General features: G+C 36.4%; 1 protein-coding gene across 3 annotated transcripts in view; it reads right to left on the bottom strand.

Annotated features, from left to right (window-relative positions):
* The window catches only part of SHOC1 (shortage in chiasmata 1), a 108,882-nt gene that overhangs the window by 77,273 nt on the left and 13,267 nt on the right, over nt 1-18,342 (bottom strand). For all 3 annotated transcript variants that reach the window (XM_055271497.1, XM_055271502.1, XM_055271498.2), the window contains 2 exons: nt 17,967-18,054; nt 12,837-13,021 (listed from right to left, as the gene is read on the bottom strand). In XM_055271497.1, coding sequence (XP_055127472.1) covers nt 12,837-13,021; nt 17,967-18,054 — 273 coding nt within the window. The remainder of the gene's footprint in view (nt 1-12,836; nt 13,022-17,966; nt 18,055-18,342) is intronic.

The following is an 18,342-nucleotide window of genomic DNA, read 5'->3' as shown; positions in this document are numbered from 1 at the left end:
TAATGGCAGCTAAAATAGAGTATTTATGGATAAATCTTAGATACGTAACCAATTTCTGAAGAAAATAAAAAATATATAAAAAATAAATGATATATAAAATCTTTATGAAGAAAAATTTTAAACTTTTTTGAAATACATTAAAGACCTCAATAAATGAACAACAGGAGATTCAGGAAGAGAGAACAAGAGAAAATTATCACCAAAGAAATAATTCTAGAAAATATCTTAAAACTGAAGTGCATAAGTATCTACATGGAAAGATACACCATGTATCCAGCCTAATATATAACAATAGACCCACAAGGCACACGCCATTGTGAAATTTCACAACACTGGAAGAAAAATATCATTAAAATTTTCAGGATGAAAAGATCTTATAAAAAATATTTAGGAATCAGAATGGCATTGGACTTCTCAACAGCTATACTGGAAGCTAGAATCGAATGGAACAATGCCTTTGAAATTCTGAGAAAAAAATATAATCTGGAATCTATAACTAGTCAAACTATCAATTAAATGTGAGGATAGAATTAAGACTTTTTGGATATGGAAGATTAAAAAAAATTTACTACCTACATTCCTATTCTCAGGAGGCTATGAGTGGAAGTACTCTACTAAAAGAAACGAAAAAACTGACTAAACTGGCAACTACAAGGTTGAACAAACAGGAGGCCCAATACAAGAAAGAAGTGAACAGAATCCTCAGGGATAATGGTGATAATGACTTGTTCTAGAACTAAAATCCCCAAAGATAAAACTATTGGTACACTTGATGCTTCAGTGTATTAAGAGGAGATTTAGACAAACGGGAAAGTTTCAGGATCAAGTTCTATGTACTAAATACATAGAAAACAAAACAAAACAGAAAAACAGAAAACAAGCATTAACTTCATGGAGTACAGTAATCTCCTCTTATCTGAGGTTTCAGTTACCCACAGTCAACTGCAGTCCAAAAATACTATATTGAATGGAAAATTCCAGAAATAGACAATTTATACCTTAAATTGCATGGTGTTGTGAGTGGCATGATGAAACCTAGTGCTATCCTGCTCAGTCCCACCGAAATGTGAATGATCCTTTTGTCCACTGTTTCCACACTGATATGCCACCTATTCATTTGTCACTTAGTAGCTGTCTCAGTTATCAGAACGATTGTCCCTGTATTGCAGTTCTTGTGTTCAAATAGCCTTTGTTTTACTTAATTCTCCAATTTTCTTGTTAGCTATTTATTGCTGTTAATCTCTTACTGTGCTTAATTTGCAAATTAAAATTTATCATTGGTATGTATGTATAAGACAAAACATTGTACATACTGTATAGGGTTTGGTACTATCAGTGATTTCATGCATCCACTGGGTATTTTGCAATATCCCCTGTGGATAAGGGGGGACTATTGTACAATAAAGAAATTATTGAATAACACAATACTATTTTCAGCTACAAATAGTATTTATGCACTCATAATTCTGTAAATACAGAATACTGATCTAACCAAAGTTATAACTACATTGGGAGTGTAGACCATAGGAAGTGTGGGGGGACGTGGTAGTGAGGGTATAAAAGAGTGAGAACGGCAACATCTTTATTTTCATGGTGAGAGGTCAATATATAAGGTCTAAAACTAAAAACATCAGGAAATAGCAGTATAAGCATGTCATACAGATAAACAAATGACAAAAGGAATATAGTTTCTTTTAAAACTGTTTCAAAGAGTTAAAAGTGGTTGCCTCTAGAGAGTGAAAAAATAAGGGGTGGTTGATGAAGTCAGGAAATTACTGCTTTTAAGAAAAGTGTTGGTCATACACGGTGGCTCACGCCTGTAATCCCAGCACTTTGGAAGGCCAAGATGGGCAGATCACCTAAGGTCAGGAGTTCGAGACCAGCCAGGCCAAAATGACGAACCTCTGTCTCTACTAAAAATATAAAAATTAGCTGGACGCGGTGGCGCATGCCTATAATCCTAGCTACTTGGGAGGCTGAGGTGGGAGAATCACTTGAACCTGGGAGGCAGAGGTTGCTGTGAGCTGAGATCACGCCATTGCACTCCAGCTTGGGCAACAGAGCAAGACTCCGTCTCAAAAAAAAAAAAAAAAGTGTTATACAACCATTTTAATTGACGGTGTAGAAAATATAAAATGACACAGAAAAGTGTTTATAAAATCTAAGTAAAAAACACACTAAAAAGCATACAAATATTACCTTTGGCTGAAGATAACAAAGAATTATACCAAAGATTAATTCAAAACTCTGGGTTTTGGCTGGGCACAGTGGCTCACACCTGTAATCCCAGTGCTTTGGGAGGCCAAGGTGAAAGGATCACTTGAGCCCAGGAGCTCCAGACCAGCCTGGCCAACATGAGGAAACCCTGTCTCTACTAAAAATACAAAAATTAGCTAGGTGTGGTGGCATGTGCCTGTAATTCCAGCTACTTGGGAGGCTGAGGCACAAGAATCACTTGAACCCAGGAGGCAGAGGTTGCAGTGAGCAGAGATCGCGCCATTGCACTCCAGCCTGGGTGACAGGGCAAGACTCTGACTCAAAAACAAAACAAAATAAAACAAAAACAAACCAAAACAAAACAAAAACAAACCAAAACAAAAACAAACCAAGCTTGACAATATTTTCAGGGACACAAGTTCTTTCCATCTTTCTTTTTGTATTTTTATATTTTGAGGTAAAATATGCCTATTAAAATTTACCATCTTTACTTTTTTTTTGAGACAGAGTCTCACTCTGTCACCCAGGCTAGAGTGCAGTGGCGCGATCTCGGCTCACTGCAACTTCCGCCTCCCAGGTTCAAGCAATTCTCCTGCCTCAGCCTCCCAAGTAGCTAGGATTACAGGTGCGTGCCACCACACCCGGCTAACTTTTGTATTTTTAGTAGAGGCAGGGTTTCACCATGTTGGCCAGGCTGTTCTCATGATCTGCCTGTCTTGGCCTCCCAAAGTGCTAGCATTACAGGCATGAGCCACCGTGCCCAGCCCATCTTTACTATTTTTAAGTGTACAGTTCAGTGGTAATAAATACATTATGTTCTTTTTTCCCCCTCATCCCCCTTCCCTGCTACCCTTCCCTGCCTCTGGTAATCACCATTCTACTCTCTAACTTCATGAGATCCACTTTTTTAGCTCCCACATGAGTGAGAACACACAATATTTGTCTTTCTGTGCTTGGCTTATTTCACTTAACATAAAGGACTCCAGTTCCATCCATGTTGCTGCAAATGACAGAATTTCATTCTTTTTTTGTGGCTGAATAATATTCCATTGTGTAGATATACCACATTTTGTTTATTCATCCACTACTGGGCACTTAGGTTGATTACATATCTGGCTATTGTGAATAGAGCTGCAATAAACATGGGAGTGCAGATGTCTTTTTTATATAATTTCCTTTCTTTTCCAGAAATGGAATTGCTGGATCATATGGTAGTTCTATTTTTAGTTTTGCTGAGAAGTCTCCATACTGTTCTCCATAGTGGCTGTTCTAATTTACACTTCCACAAATGGTGTACAAGAGTTCCCATTTCTCCACATCCTTGCTGGTAACTGTTACTACCTTTTTGATACAAGCCATTTTAACTTGGGTGAAATTTCATTGTGTTTTTTTGGTTTTGGTTTTTTTTTTGAAATGCAGTTTTACTCCTGTTGCCCAGGCTGGAGTGCAGTGGTGCAATCTTGGCTCACTGCAACCTCTTCCTCCTGGGTTCAAGCAATTCTCCTGCCTCAGCCTCCAGAGTAGCTGGGATTATAGGTGGCTGCCACCACGCCTGGCTAATTTTTGTATTTTTAGTAGAGACAAGGTTTTGCCATGTTGGCCAGGTTGGTCTCAAATGCCTGACTTCAGGTGATCCATCCAGCTTGGCCTCCCAAAGTGCTGGGATTACAGACATGAGCCACCACGCCTGGCCAGCTCATTGTGGTTTTGATTTGCATTTCTCTGATGATTAGTGATGTTGAGCATTTTTTCATATATCTGTTGGCCATTTCTTCTTTTGAGAAGTGTCTGTTTATATCTTTTGCAGATTTTTAATTGGATTATTTGTTTTTTTGCTATTCAGTTGTTTGAGCTCCTTGTATATTATAGTTATTAATCTGTTGTCAGATGGATAGTTTGCAAATATTTTCTCCCATTCTCTGGGTTGTCTCTTCACTTTATGATTGTTTCGTTTGTTGTGCAGAAGCTTTTTAGCTTGATGTAAACCTGTTCGTCTGTTTTTGCTTTAGTGGTCTCTGCTTTTGAGATCCTATACAAAAAATCTTAGCTCAGACCAATGTCCTGGAGCATATTCCCAATGTTTTCTTCTAGTAGTTTCACAGTTTCAGGTTTTCGATTTAAGTCTTTGATCCATTTTTATTTGATTTTTGTGCATGGTGAGAGATAGGGATCTAGTTTCATTCTTCTGCATATAGTCATCTAGTTTTCCCAGCACCATTTATTGAAGACTATCTTCTCATTGTATGTTCTTGGTGCCTTTGTCAAAGATGAGTTAGCTGTAAATGAGTGGATTTATAGTGGGGTTCTCTATTCTGTTCCATTGGTTTACATGTCTGTTTTTATGCCAGTACCATGCTGTTTTGGTTAATATGGCTTTGGAGTATATTTTGAAATCAGGCATTGTGATGCTTCCAGCTTTCTTCCTTTTGCTCAGGATTGCTTTGGCTATTTGGGGTCTTTTGTGATTCCATTTAAATTTTAGGGTTTTATTTTTCTATTTCTGTGGAGAATGTCATTGGTATTTTGATAGGGATTGCATTGAATCTGTAAATTGCTTTGGATATTGTTGTTATTTTAGCAATATTAATTCTTTCAATCCACGAGTATGAAATATTTATCTTTCCTTTTTTGTGTGTCCTCCTCAATTTATTTCATCAGAGTTTTATAGTTTTTCTTCTACAGGTCTTTCACTTCTTTGGTATTTTGATAGGGATTGCACTGAATCTGTAAATTGCGTTGGATAGTATTGTTATTTTGGCAATATTAATTTAGTAATATTCTTTCAATTCATGAGTATGAAATATTATATCTTTCCTTTTTTGTGTGTCCTCCTCAATTTCTTTCATCAGGGTTTTATAGTTTTTCTTGTATAGATCTTTCACTTCTTTGGTTAGAATGATTCCTAGGTATTTTATATTTTTTGTAGCTATTGTAAATGGCATTGATTTCCTGATTTCTTTTTCAGATTGTTCACTGTTGGTGTATATAAATGCTACTGATTTTTGTATGTTAAATTTTTTTTTTTTTTTTTGAGATGGAGTCTTACCCTGTCACCCAGGCTGGAGTGCAGTGGTGCAATCTCGACTCACTACAACCTTCACCTCCAGGGTTCAAGCGATTCTCCTCCAGCCTCCTGAGTAGCTGGGATTACAGGTGCACACAGCCACACCCAGTTAATTTTTGCATTTTTAGTAGAGACAGGGTTTTACCATGTCAGGCTGGTCTCAAACCCCGACCTCAGGTGATCCACCCACCTTGGCCTCCCATAGTGCTGGGATTACAGGTGTGAGCCACTGTGCCCAGCCATATGTTGATTTTGTGTTCTGCAACTTTACTGAATTCATTTATCAACTCAGTTTTTTGGTGGAGTCTTTGGGTTTTTAAAATTTTTCTTTCCAACTATTATTTTAGGTTCAAGGGGTACTATTATTTTAGGTTCAAGGGGTAACATTTGTTACATGGGTAAATTGCATAAATCTTTGTTTTTTCTAGCTATAACATCATGTCATCTACAAACAAGGCTAATTTGATTTCTTCCTTTCCAATTTGAATGCCCTTTATTTCTTTATCTTGCTCAATTGCTCTGGCCAGGACTTCACGTTTTATGTTGAATAAAAGTGGTGAAAATGGACATCGTTGTCTTATTTCAGTCCTTAGAAGACAGACCTTCAATTTTTTCCCATTCAGTATGAAGTTAACTATTATATATGGCCTTTATTGTTTTGAGGTATGTTCCTTCTATACCTATTTTGATGATGGTTTTTATCATAAAGAGATGTTGAATTTTATCAAATGCTTTTTTCAGCACCTATTGAAATAATCATATGGTTTTTATTCTTGATTCTTTGAATGTGATGTGTCACATTTAATGATTTGTATATATTGAACCATCCTTGAGATGAATCCCACTTTATCATGGTGAATGATCTTTTTAATGTGTTGTTGAATTCAGTTTACTAGTATTTTGTTGACGATTTTTGTATCTATGTTCATTGTTGATATTGGTCTGTAGTTTTCTTTTTTGTTGTTGTGTCCTTGTCTGGTTTTGGTATCAGGGTAATGCTGGCCTCGTAGAATGTGTTTGGAAATATTCCCTCCTCTTCAATTGTTTTGAAGCATTTAAGTAGGATTACTATTAGTTCTTTAAATGTTTGGTAGAATTCAGCAGTGAAGTCATCAAGTCCTGGGCTTTTCTTTGATGGGAGGCTTTTTACTATGGCTTCAGTCTTATTACTCATCATTGGTTTGTTGCAGTTTTCTATTTCTTCATAGTTCAAACTTTTTTTCCTTTTTTTGACATAGGGTCTCACTCTGTCACCCAGGCTGGAATGCAGTGGCATGATCACAGCTCACTGCAGCATTAACCTCCCAGGCTCAATCAATCCTCTCACCTCAGTCTCTCAGGTAGCTGGGACTACAAGCACATGCCACCACAATTGGTTAATATTTTTTGTAGAGATGAGGTTTCACCATGTTGCCCAGGCTGGTTTTGAACTCCTGACCTCAAGTGATCCACCCACCTCAGCCTCTCAGAGTGCTAGGGCACAGGCATAAGCCACAATGTCTGTGATTCAATCTTGATAGGTTGTATGTGTCTAGGAATGTATCCATTTCTTCTAAGTTTTCCAATTTGTTGGCATATAGTTGTTCATAATACTTGCTAATGATTCTTTGTATTTCTGAGGTCTCAGTTATTATGTCTCCCTTTTCATTTCTGATTTTATTTATTCGGGTTTGCTCTCTTCCTACTTAATCTAGCGAAAGGTTTTATCTCTTCAGGAAACCAACTTTTCATTTTGTTGATCTTCTGTTTTTTTCGTTTTTTGTTTTTTGGTTTTTTTTTAGTCTCAGTTTCATGTATTTCTGCTCTGATCTTTATTGTTTCTTTCCTTCTACCAATTTGGGGTTTGTCCTTTCTTTTCTAGTGCCTTGAGGTGCAACATTAAGTTATTTTATTTGAAGTCTTTCTACTTTTTTGATATAGGCATTTATTGCTATAAACTTCCCTCTTGGTACTGGGCTCTTGCCATACCCCATAGATTTTGGTATGTTTTATTTCCATTTTCATTTATTTATTTCAAGAAATTTTAAAAGTTCCTTCTTAACTTTTTCATTGGCCATTTAAGACCATGTTGTATAATTTCCATGTGTTTGTGCATTTTCCAAAGTTCCTCTTGTTACTGATTTCTAGTTTTATTTCATTGTGGTCAGAAAAGCTACTTGATATGATTTCTATTTTTAAAATTTTTTCAGATATATTTTGTGGCCTAAGATATGGTCTATTCTGGAGAATATTCCATGTGCTGATGAAAAGAATATGTATTCTGCAGCACAAAATACACAGTATGAAGTTAGCTATCACAAGGGTGAAATGTTCTGTAAATGTTTGTTAGGCCTATTCTAGTGTGTAGTTTATGCTCTTTGTTGATTTTCTGTCTGGATGATCTGTCCACTACTGAGAATGGGGTGTTAAAGTCCACTACTATTATTATATTGCAGTCTACCCTTTTAGATATATTAATGTTTGCTTTGTATACTTAGGAGTTCTGGTGTTGTGTGCCTAGATATTTATAATTGTTATATCCTCTTGCTTAATTGACCCCTTTCATGATCATCTTTGTCTCTTTTACAATCTTAGATTTGTAGTCTAGTTTTTATAAGTATAGCTACTCCTGCTATTTTTGGTTTCCAGTTGCATGGAATATTATTTTTTACTGCTTCTCTTTCAGTCTGTGTGTCTTTATAAGTGAAGAGAGTTTCTTGAAGGTAGCATATAGTTTGGTCTTGCTTTTTTAATTCCTTCAGCCATTCTAAGCCTTTTATTTGAAAATTGAGACCATTTACATTCAGTGTTACTATCAAGTAAAGACTTACTACTGCCATTTTGTTGCCTATTTTCTGATAGTTTTAAGACTCCTTTCTTTCTTTCCTACTGTCTTCTTTTGTGGTTATTTTCTCTGGTAGTACGTTTTAATTTGTTGTTTTTTATTTTTAGTGAACATATTGCAGGTTTTTGGGCTGTGGTTACCAGGAGGGTTACAAAAAACATTGTATAGCTATAAAAAGTTATTTTAAAGAGATAATATTTTGGATTACAAAGAAAGGAATAGAAACAAAGACAAACACACATACACACAAAATGCCACATTTTGACTTAGCTGTCTCAATTTACATATTTTTATATTACATCTCTTAACAGGTTGCTATAGCTATTGTTTTTGATTGGGCTTCATACTAGAGTTATGAGTGCTTACACACCACAATTATTGTAACAGAGTATTCTCAGTATTCTAGCGAATTCTTAAAATTAAGTATTCATGTACTTAATTTTACCAGTGGGTAAATAAAGAAAAGTTTTCTTTTTGTATGTTAATGTTGTTTTTTTTCCTTTCAGATTGAAGAACCCCCTTTAGCATTTACTGTAAGATGATGGGTCTGATGGGGGTGAATTCTCTGAACTTTAGTTGTTTGGGAAAGACTATTTCTCCTTCATATTCAAAGGGTAATTTTGCTGGATACAATGTTCTTAGATGGCTTTTTTTTTCTTTGAGCACTTTGAATATGTTGTTCCACTCCCTCCTGTATGTATGATTTTTCATTGAAAAGTCTGTTACCAGAAGAATTGGAGGTCCTTTATATGTTATTTATTTCTTTTCTCTTGCTGCTTTTCAGATCCTCTGTTTGTCCTTGACCTTTGAGAGTTTGGTTGTTACATACCTTGGGGTAGTCTTATTTGGGTTGAATCTCTTGGGTATCATCAGACCTTCCCGTACTGGAGATTTTTATCTTTCTCAAGCTTTGGAAAATTTTGTATTATTTCTTTCTACCCTCTGCCTTTGCTTAGCTCCCTTTTGAACATCAAGAATTCTTAGATTTGGTTTTTGAGGTAATTTTCTATATCTTGTAGGTAGTCTTTGTTCTTTTTCTTTCTTTTTTCTTTTTTCTCCTCCAACTGTATTTTCAAATAGCTGGTCTTTGAGCTCACTGATTCTTCCCTCTGGTTGTTCCATTCGGATGTTGAGAGCCTCTAATTAGTTGTTCAGCTGAGCAAATGTATTTCTCAGTTCCAAAATTTGTTTGAGTTTTTAAAGTTAACTTTAAAAATTTAACAAGTGCTCTTTGTTAAATTTCTCCAACAAATTTCTGAATTGCTTTTCTGTATTATTTTAGAGATCACTGAATTTCCTTGAAACTGCTCTTTTGAATTTTTGGTCAGAGAGCTCACAAATGACTCTTTTGTTAGGGTCAGTCACTGGATTTTTCCTTTGTCCTTTTGCAGAGGTCACATTTCCCTGTTCAGTGTTGTTTTTTGTGGGTATATGTCTATGTCTTTGCATTGAAGGATTGGTTATTTATTCCAGCTTCCTCTATTCAACTTGTCTTGGTTTTTATTGGATATATTTTCTTAGTAAATCTTCACTACTATTGCCTTTTTCTTGGCTATAGGTGGTATCTTAAGCCCAGGTTTGCCTTGCCTCTAGCAAATGGTCAGGGCACGGTCTGCCCCAAATGGGAGAGTCTGAAAATGATTATCCCAACAGTGACAGAAGTCTGCTAGAGGTTCGTGCCCAAGGGACCAGTGGCACAAATTAGCTACTGTGATTTGGCTCCTTTGCCTGAGTTACAGAGCAGAGTTTCCAGGGCTAGGGAAGGTAGCCCCTTCTCCCCTCTTTGTCTTTCCTTTCAGGCAGTCATGATGCTTTCCACAGGTTAAAGAAAGAAGTCTCCTGCCAGGGAATCCAAGATGGAGGGAAAGCTAGTTGACTATTCCACTCTCACTTTTTCCAGCGTAGAAACCATGAGTTGGGGGAAGATTTTCCATGTGGTTGTTGTCAGGCAGAATGGGCAGGGTGGGGCATCATGGATGTGGAAGTTGGGTTCTCCTACCATCTGCTTGAAGTTTTTTCACTTCTCTGTGTCCCTAGGATCTATCTCATCCTCATATTTGAGATGTGAGTTGTTGCTAGTGAAAATCTTGGCACTGTATATTTGTTTTTGGTTTCCTGTATGAGTAGTGAAGCCAGCTTGCTTCTGTGCCACCATTTTAAAATAAGTCAGATTACTGCTTTTTATTGTAAACTTTAACAAACGATTTGACTCTCTAAACCATATGCATATGCAACCTTATCAATTTTATTTTATTTTTATTTATTATTTTTTGAGATGGAGTTTCACTCTTGTTGCCTAGGCTGGAGGGCAATGATGTGATCTCGGCACATGGCAAACTCTGCCTCCCAGGTTCACGTGATTCTCCTGCCTGAGCCTCCCAAATAGCTGAGATTACAGGTGCCTGCCACTATGCCCAGCTAATTTTGTATTTTTGGTAGAGACAGGGTTTCACCATGTTGGCCAGGCTGGTTTCGAACGCCTGACCTTAGGTGATCCACCCGCCTCGGTCTCCCAAAGTGCTGGAATTACAGGCATGAGCTACTGTGGCTGGCCTAACTTTATTTTCAAAAATAAAAATAAAAGTTACATTTATATTTGCTTATATGTTCCCAGGATACCTAGAGGGATGCTTAAGAGTTTCATGTATTAACAAATAATATGCGAACATTGTAGAAAAATTAGCAAATATCAATAAACCAACAACCATAAAAGAAAACCAGCCACTGTTTTATGTTTTAAAGATATATGTGTTTTGAAATTATAATTTAGTAATTATTTATAATTCTTTTAAGACATAGCATATTTACAAATCCCCAAATATATTGTTTCTGTTGATTTAGACAATAAGACCAAACTATCTACAAATCTGGCAGCAATCAATATAATTGCAAAGAAAATAATTAAAATTAAAAATCTAAATTTATAAAGTGATGTCCGGTAACACAGGACACCTGAGGAAATATAGGATATGGACAATTTGTATGCATTTGGGAAATTCAAGCATATTTTCTCTCAGTCAATAGTTGATTCTAGCTGACAGTAGCTTCTAGTTTGCCACATTTATACTACTATGTTTGTGTAACCCATTAGTTTTTATAAGCCATCTCTTTAAATATACTTATATAAACTTACATATATTAGTTTATCCCCACAAAAAAATTATTAAAAAATAGAAGAATATATAATAGAAATAAATTATAGAAGAAAATTTAAAAATCATAAAAATTTTCTCCCAAATCTCAAAACCACTTTTTCTCCAGACAGGGTCTCACTCTGTCACCCAAGCTAGAGTACAGTGGCACGATCATGGCTTATTATAGCCTTGAACGCCTGGGTTCAAGCAATCTTCCCACTTCAGCCTTACAAGTAGCTAGGACTACAGGACTGCCACCACACCTGGCTAATTTTTAAAAATCTTTTTGTGGAGACAGGGTCTTGCTGTGTTGCCCAGGCTGGTCTCAAACTCCTGGCCTCAAGTGATGTTCCATTTTTTATGAGTAGACTTGGACTGAAAATTCAAGTCTTCTGACTCCAAATTCAGGCTCTTTCTACTATATCATGCTCTCAAGTTTTAGTTCTTAATACAACTAATCTCTCTATCTCTTCCAACTATAAGAGGAATTTCTCTCTCTCTATATATATATATATATCATCACACAGCTATTTGCCAATGCTAAAAATTTTATACATAATTTATATATCTACATAAAAATAACAGTAAAAGAATAAAATTATTTTTCATGTTGAAGTTATAGCATTTCTTAAATGATAGTAATAATCACATAATAGAACCTTAAGTTCTGTAATTTAAAAAAAGAATAGGCTGTTATACATACAAGAAAGGCAATTTTCACCAAGTTTTTACATGGTTGAAAGAATTCAACATCCTCTAGTAAGATGAGACATTTGGAATCAAGTTTGAATAAAATATACTTAAAAAAAATTTTTTTTTTGAGATGCAGTCTTGCTCTTTTGCCCAAGCCAGAGTGCAGTGGTGCGAACTCGGTTCACTGTAACCTCCATACCCTGGGTTCAAGTGATTCTCCTGCCTCAGCCTCCCAAGTAGAGGGATTACAGGTGCCTGCCACCATGCCTGGCTAATTTTTGTATTGTGAGTAGAGATGGGGTTTCACCATGTTGGCCAAGCTGGTCTCAAACTCTTGACCTCAGGTGATCTACCCGCCTTGGCCTCCCGAAGTGCTGGGATTACAGGCATAGTAAGCCACCGTGCCTGGCCTACTTTTAATTATTTTTGAGAGTATGTTTGTAAAACTGAGTATATTTCCTAACTTAATACTGGAGCTATTCCATCTCCACTTTGAACCTTGGTTTCACATAAATTAGATGAGATTGAAAATGTTTATTATGTTTTAAAAACTAAAATATAATCATCACTTCATAATATAGTAATTTAATATTACACTGGATTGCTATATCATGGGATCTTAAAAAGATGCCAATGTCATTATAGCAGTATGTTGAAGGCATACTATGATCAAATCTCTGCAGGTTGTTTTGAGGCCCAGCAAATTAAACTCCAAAAATAACCCAACTTACAAAGAGGATTAATATGAATGAGGAAATACTGCCTTAATGTGGCAAAGCTTAGAGTTATGCAGGTGGATCTTTAATAAAAAATTTTTCATTCAAATCAAACAAAAAACTCACTGAAAAGAATATGTGCATATCGGTAAGAAATGTTTTACAACAATATAAAATAAATGTTTTACCTTGGTTCTGGTTTTGAAGTGCTGAACATTTTTCTAAACAACTGACAGGGGTAAAGACTTCATTGTAGTCCATGTGGGTGTATAAACTGACCTCCTCTACTTCAATTTGGGAGTCTGGATTTGAACTTGGAACAACTTCCTCAAATTCACAATTAATCTGGGTCACCATTCTTGTAACTGTTTTTCTGTGACAATATAAAATTACTAATGTTATGTATGTTCTATTTTAAAACACTTTTATTAGTAGATAATATATGTCCACTGTGGAAAAAATTATCAAATTCCAACAGACACAGAGAAGAAACATCTATATTCCCATCATTCAAGATAAATATAAAAAGTATGTAAATTTCTCAATTAAAAAATATCTTTAAACAATAGTGGACTAATGACAACAGTATTCTATAACCTGTTCTTTTCTGTAAAAAAAATGAAGCATGAACACATTTACATGTCAATCAATGTACATTCACCTAATATTTGAATGGATAAACAGGGTATCAGTAAATCATAATTTATTCAACCAATTCTCTATTGTTGGAAGTTTAAGTTTGTTATAATTGTTTGCCATTATGAGCAACAATGCAAAGAACATCTATATGCACTAATAATCTGAAATATATTTCTTAAAAAGAGAAATGACGAAGTTAAAAGTATACAGATTTTTAGGTTTTGCCACACATTGCCAAACTGCCCTTGTGCTGGATATTCAATGTCTGTTCCTAATAAAATTACCCAGGCTTTTATGTTCTGTTCCATAACCTGGGAAGCTAACCTCTACGAACTAACCAAGCTTCCTTGTCCTCTGGCTTCTAGATGGGTTCAGCCATGGAAAGCACTGGCAGAAGATCAAAGGTGAGGGAGACAGGTTGGAATGTTATTCCTCCCAAATCCTTCACTGTTAGGCCACAGTTTGGAATTGGCTGCACTCTTCCACCAAAAGTTACATCTTTTGTCAGACAGCCCTGCTCCTGTAGTTCTTACTAGGTTGGTAACTGCCCAGGCACCTTGTTCCTTCAACCTTAGGGTGATAACAACTTTGTAACCGCCCAATGGGTTCACCTTGCCCGCTGCCTAGACAAAGCTGATTTATCAAGACAGGGGAATTGCAATGGATAGAGATGCAGAGCCGGCTGTGCGGGACACCGGTCTTTTATTATTACTCAAGTCAGTCTCCCTGAGCATTTGTGGATCAGAGTTTTTAAAGATAATTTGGCAGGTAAGGGCTTGGGAAGTGGGGAGTGCTGACTGGTCAGGTTGGAGATGGAAATATAGGAGGTGGAAGTGAGGTTTTCTTAGGGTCTTCTGCTCCTGGGTGGGATCGCAGAACTGGTTGAGCCAGAGAACCAGCTAGGTGGTATCAGCTGATCCATAGAGTGCAGGGTCTGCAAAATATCTCAAGCCCTGATCTTGGGTTTTACAATAGTGATGTTATCCCGAGAAGCAATTTGGAGAGGTTCAGACTCTTGCAGCCAGAGGCCGCATGACCCCTAAACCAAAATTTCTAATCCCGTAGCTAATTTGTTAGTCCTACAAACGCAGTCTGGTCCCCAGGCAAAAAGTGGGTCTTTTCGGGAAAGGGCTATTATCAATTTTGTTTCAGAGTCAAATCATACACTAAATTCCTTCCTAAGGTTAGTTCAGCCTACACCCAGGAATGAACAAGGACAACTTAAAGGTTAGAGGCAGGATGGAATCAGTTAGGTTTGATCTCTTTCACTGTCATAATTTCCTCAGTTACAATTTTTGCAAAGGCGGTTTCAACTTCCTACTGTTGCTAGTCCTGAGGACATCTTTTTGGCTCTTTTAACCTTGCCCTTACCTGTTTCCTGATTGATAACAGGTATATCTGTATCATATCATTAGAATGGCTGGCATTACAAGAGATCTTCCAATAGATAAATATATTATTGGCAACTTAGTTATACGTCCTAATATACATTTTTCCTAATATCCTGGAATATTTCAGCCCTAATAATTCCCTTGTACAGACTGAAAGAACCAAAATCAACATAACTCTCCAATATAATTAGAGAAAAGACCAATTGTGTCATATCTTAAAATCATAGGTAGAGAAAGCTTTAGAATTTATCGTTTACTCTAAGAAAATACAAGGTAGAAGAAAAAATATTTTACCTCTTCCATGTCCATATTATTCATTAAGATCATTGATTCCTATGTGGATTGTTATATACTGAACTTAGTGCTTACATAGGTGCTGTCTTTTTAAAATAAATGTTGCTGACAGGGTCAGCACTCTATAACAATAATTGGTACTACAGTTTTGAGACTACCTAGTCAATTTTCTTTCTGTAGATATAAAAGATCTATGAAGATCAGTGTTTCCTGGCTCTCCTCATCCACCTCCCTGTCCAATATATTTATTCTCTCTTCGCTGGTGCCTCCTCCTTTGCATAACCTGCGGACACTGGTCTTTCCCAGGTTTCTACTCTAAATTATCTTTGCTTTCCTTCTATATCATTCTTTTTGAGTAAGTTCATCTACTCCTATTCATTAATTTGCAAACTTAACAAAACTATTTATTGAGTGTCTACAATGTGCTAACACCATTCTAGATACTGGGAATGGGGTGGTAAACAAAACAAAGTTCTTTCCTTCATGGAGCTTATCTGCTAAAAGGAAGATAGACAAATAAGTATATAACATAATTTCAGGTGGTAAAAAGTGTTATGAATGGGCTGGGCACAGTGGCTCACGCCTGTAATCCCAGCACTTTTGAGAGGCTGAAGTGGGTGCATCACCTGAGGTCAGGAGTTCGAGACCATCCTGACCAACATGGTGAAACTCTGTCTCTACTAAAAATACAAAAAATTTAGCTGGGGGTGTTAGTGGGTGCCTGTAATATCAGCTACCCGGGAGGCTGAGGCAGGAGAATCACTTAAACCTGGGAGGTAGAGGTTGCAGTGAACCAAGATCACACCACTGCACTCCAGCCTAGGTGACAGAGAGAGACTCTGTCTCAAAAAAAAAAAAAAAAAAAAAGAGAGACAGAGAGAGAAAGTACTGGTGGGGAGTGGTGGCTCACACCTGTAATTCCAGCACTTTGGGAGGCCAAGGCGGGTGGATCACTTGAGGCCAGGAGTTTGAGACCAGCCTGGCCAACATGGTGAAACCCCATCTCTACTAAAAATACAAAAATTATCCAGGTGTGGTGGTGCATGCCTATAATTCCAGCTACTCAGGAGGCTGATGTACAAGAATCACTTGAACCCAGGAGGTGGAGGTTGCAGTGAGTTGAGATTGCACCACTGCACTCCAGCCTAGGCGACAGAGCGAGACTCTGTTTAAAAAAAGAAAAAAAGAGAGAGAGAGAGAAAGATAAAGCACAGATACATGTGACAACACGGATAAACCCTGAAAACATTATATTAAGTAAAAGAAACCGATCACAATAAAAGCACATATTGTATGATTCCACTTATGTGAAATATCCAGAATAGGCAAATCAATAGACAGAAAGTAGATTCTGATTCAGTTAGTCCATTTTGGAGCCTGAGATTCTGCATTTCCAATCTATTTCTAGGTAGTATTGATGCTGCCAGTCCAAAGGCCTACTTTGAGTAACAAGATGCGAGATGATCTCTAAGATCTTTTTTCACCTTACGAAACAATAATTTAGTTTTCACCAAACTAGCCTAATTATTGCCTTTGCTAAACACTTACTGCATATTCCTGTGTCTATGCCTGGAGACATGCTGTTTCCTCTGCCCAAAATGCTGTCTCTCAAGTTAATTTCTCTTTGATTGCCCAGCCCAAGCTCAATTCCTACTTCTGTGAAGCTGACCTCTTCTAGTTATAAATGCACAGCTCTACCAATCTAACTTATAAGGTGAAAAGACGTCTTAGAGATCGTCTCGCATCTTGTTACTCAAGGTAGGTCTTTGGACTGGCAGCATCAATACCACCTAGAAATAGATTAGAATTGCAGAATCTCAGGCTCCAAAACAGACTAACTGAACCAGAATCTGCATTTTAATAAGATCCTCAGGGGATTCATATGTACAGTAAAGTTTGAGAAGCACTGATCCGTCATCATCATACTGATAAAATGAGGGTCACAGGTAAAATGACCAGCAAAGTAGTTAGCACTTGACTTTTCCAGTCAAGGCTTAAAACCTATATATTTTAATTCATAGTGCAGAGCTTTTTTCACTATGCCTTTCTGCTTCCTCACTGCTAGGAGTTTACTCATATGATACATACTTCTAATTGGCTATATCCCTTGTAATAGACTTTATGTTGGTCATCCTATATTACCATTTAATTCTTGCATTGTTAATTTTTTCTATGTTTATCTATTATTTTCCTAACCTGACTTTAAATTCCTAGGTGACAGAGACGGTATATTGGGCTTCACTGTATCCAGTCTAGACACCTTTCAATGTTTTTTTGTTTCTTTTAAGCACAACTAAGGAAAATTTAAATTACAGAAACTTGAAAATGTGAATAATAACAAAATCTTTCCTAGGTTGGATCAGCATTCTGTGCATGAAGTGAAGCAACAGAGTCAATTATTAAATTGCACCAAAATCTCTACTTTATGCCTACATTTACAATGTAGAACAGGTTAGATGTTCCTCCTCATATTATGCTCTGGGTGCCTATCTCTGTCATTGTACTTTGCACATTGTATTGTAATTATTTCTTTATAAAACTCTATTCCTTGTTTTCTTGTGTTCTTTGAAGGTTAAGATTATATCTTATTCATTTTTATATCTTGAATCTAATATATAGGATGATAATGAATATTTGATGAATGCTTAAATAATAAATAATGTTTTGACCAAATATATTACAAAATAGCCTTAAATCTGTATTTATAATATAGGGGAAAAAAGACTAATTTTAATACAAAGGACTTTTTATAGCTACTTTCTACAGAAAGATTACTAATTGATAAACTAATTGAAAGTGTGCTAATTAAAAAAGAAGATATAAGTCACTTATTAACCACTCCTTTGTGGTTCAAATTAGGACCTTTGCTTCAGATAAAAGAAGAAAATCCATGAAGAGATAAAGGAAGAGATTTTCCCTCTTTAGGTATCTGGAGAACTTACTGTTTATCTTCTACTAGATATAAAAGAGAAATTTGAGATTAAGGATACATACTTCTCAAGGAAATCCTCCACAAAGAAACTTGCTTTCCATCGGTCCAAGACTGAGGTATCTGTCATTCCCGGAACTGAAACAGCTGAGACTAGAAAGGATAATGGTTAACATTAAAGTCTAGAATTTTCTTTTACACTTAATTCAAGGAAGCCAAACATTCACCTTTTACATTATGATTTTATCTTTATTTGTTCACAAATGTATGTTTTTCAAAGTGATACCTGATTCCAAATATTTAAATAGTCATCCTCATTATCATCAACCTACCCCCACCCCTCAATCAACTACAGTTAGAACAATATCACCTGAACATATCGCCCTCATTTTATAGCCTCTCTTTTGCTTATACAGCACTACCATCCCAAATAGTCCTTTT

The sequence above is a fragment of the Symphalangus syndactylus genome, chromosome 3 (assembly GCF_028878055.3).
Source record: "Symphalangus syndactylus isolate Jambi chromosome 3, NHGRI_mSymSyn1-v2.1_pri, whole genome shotgun sequence".
Taxonomy (NCBI): Eukaryota; Metazoa; Chordata; class Mammalia; order Primates; family Hylobatidae; genus Symphalangus; species Symphalangus syndactylus.
Note: the sequence above shows the minus strand (reverse complement) of the source record. Positions and strands in the feature narration are given on the sequence as shown.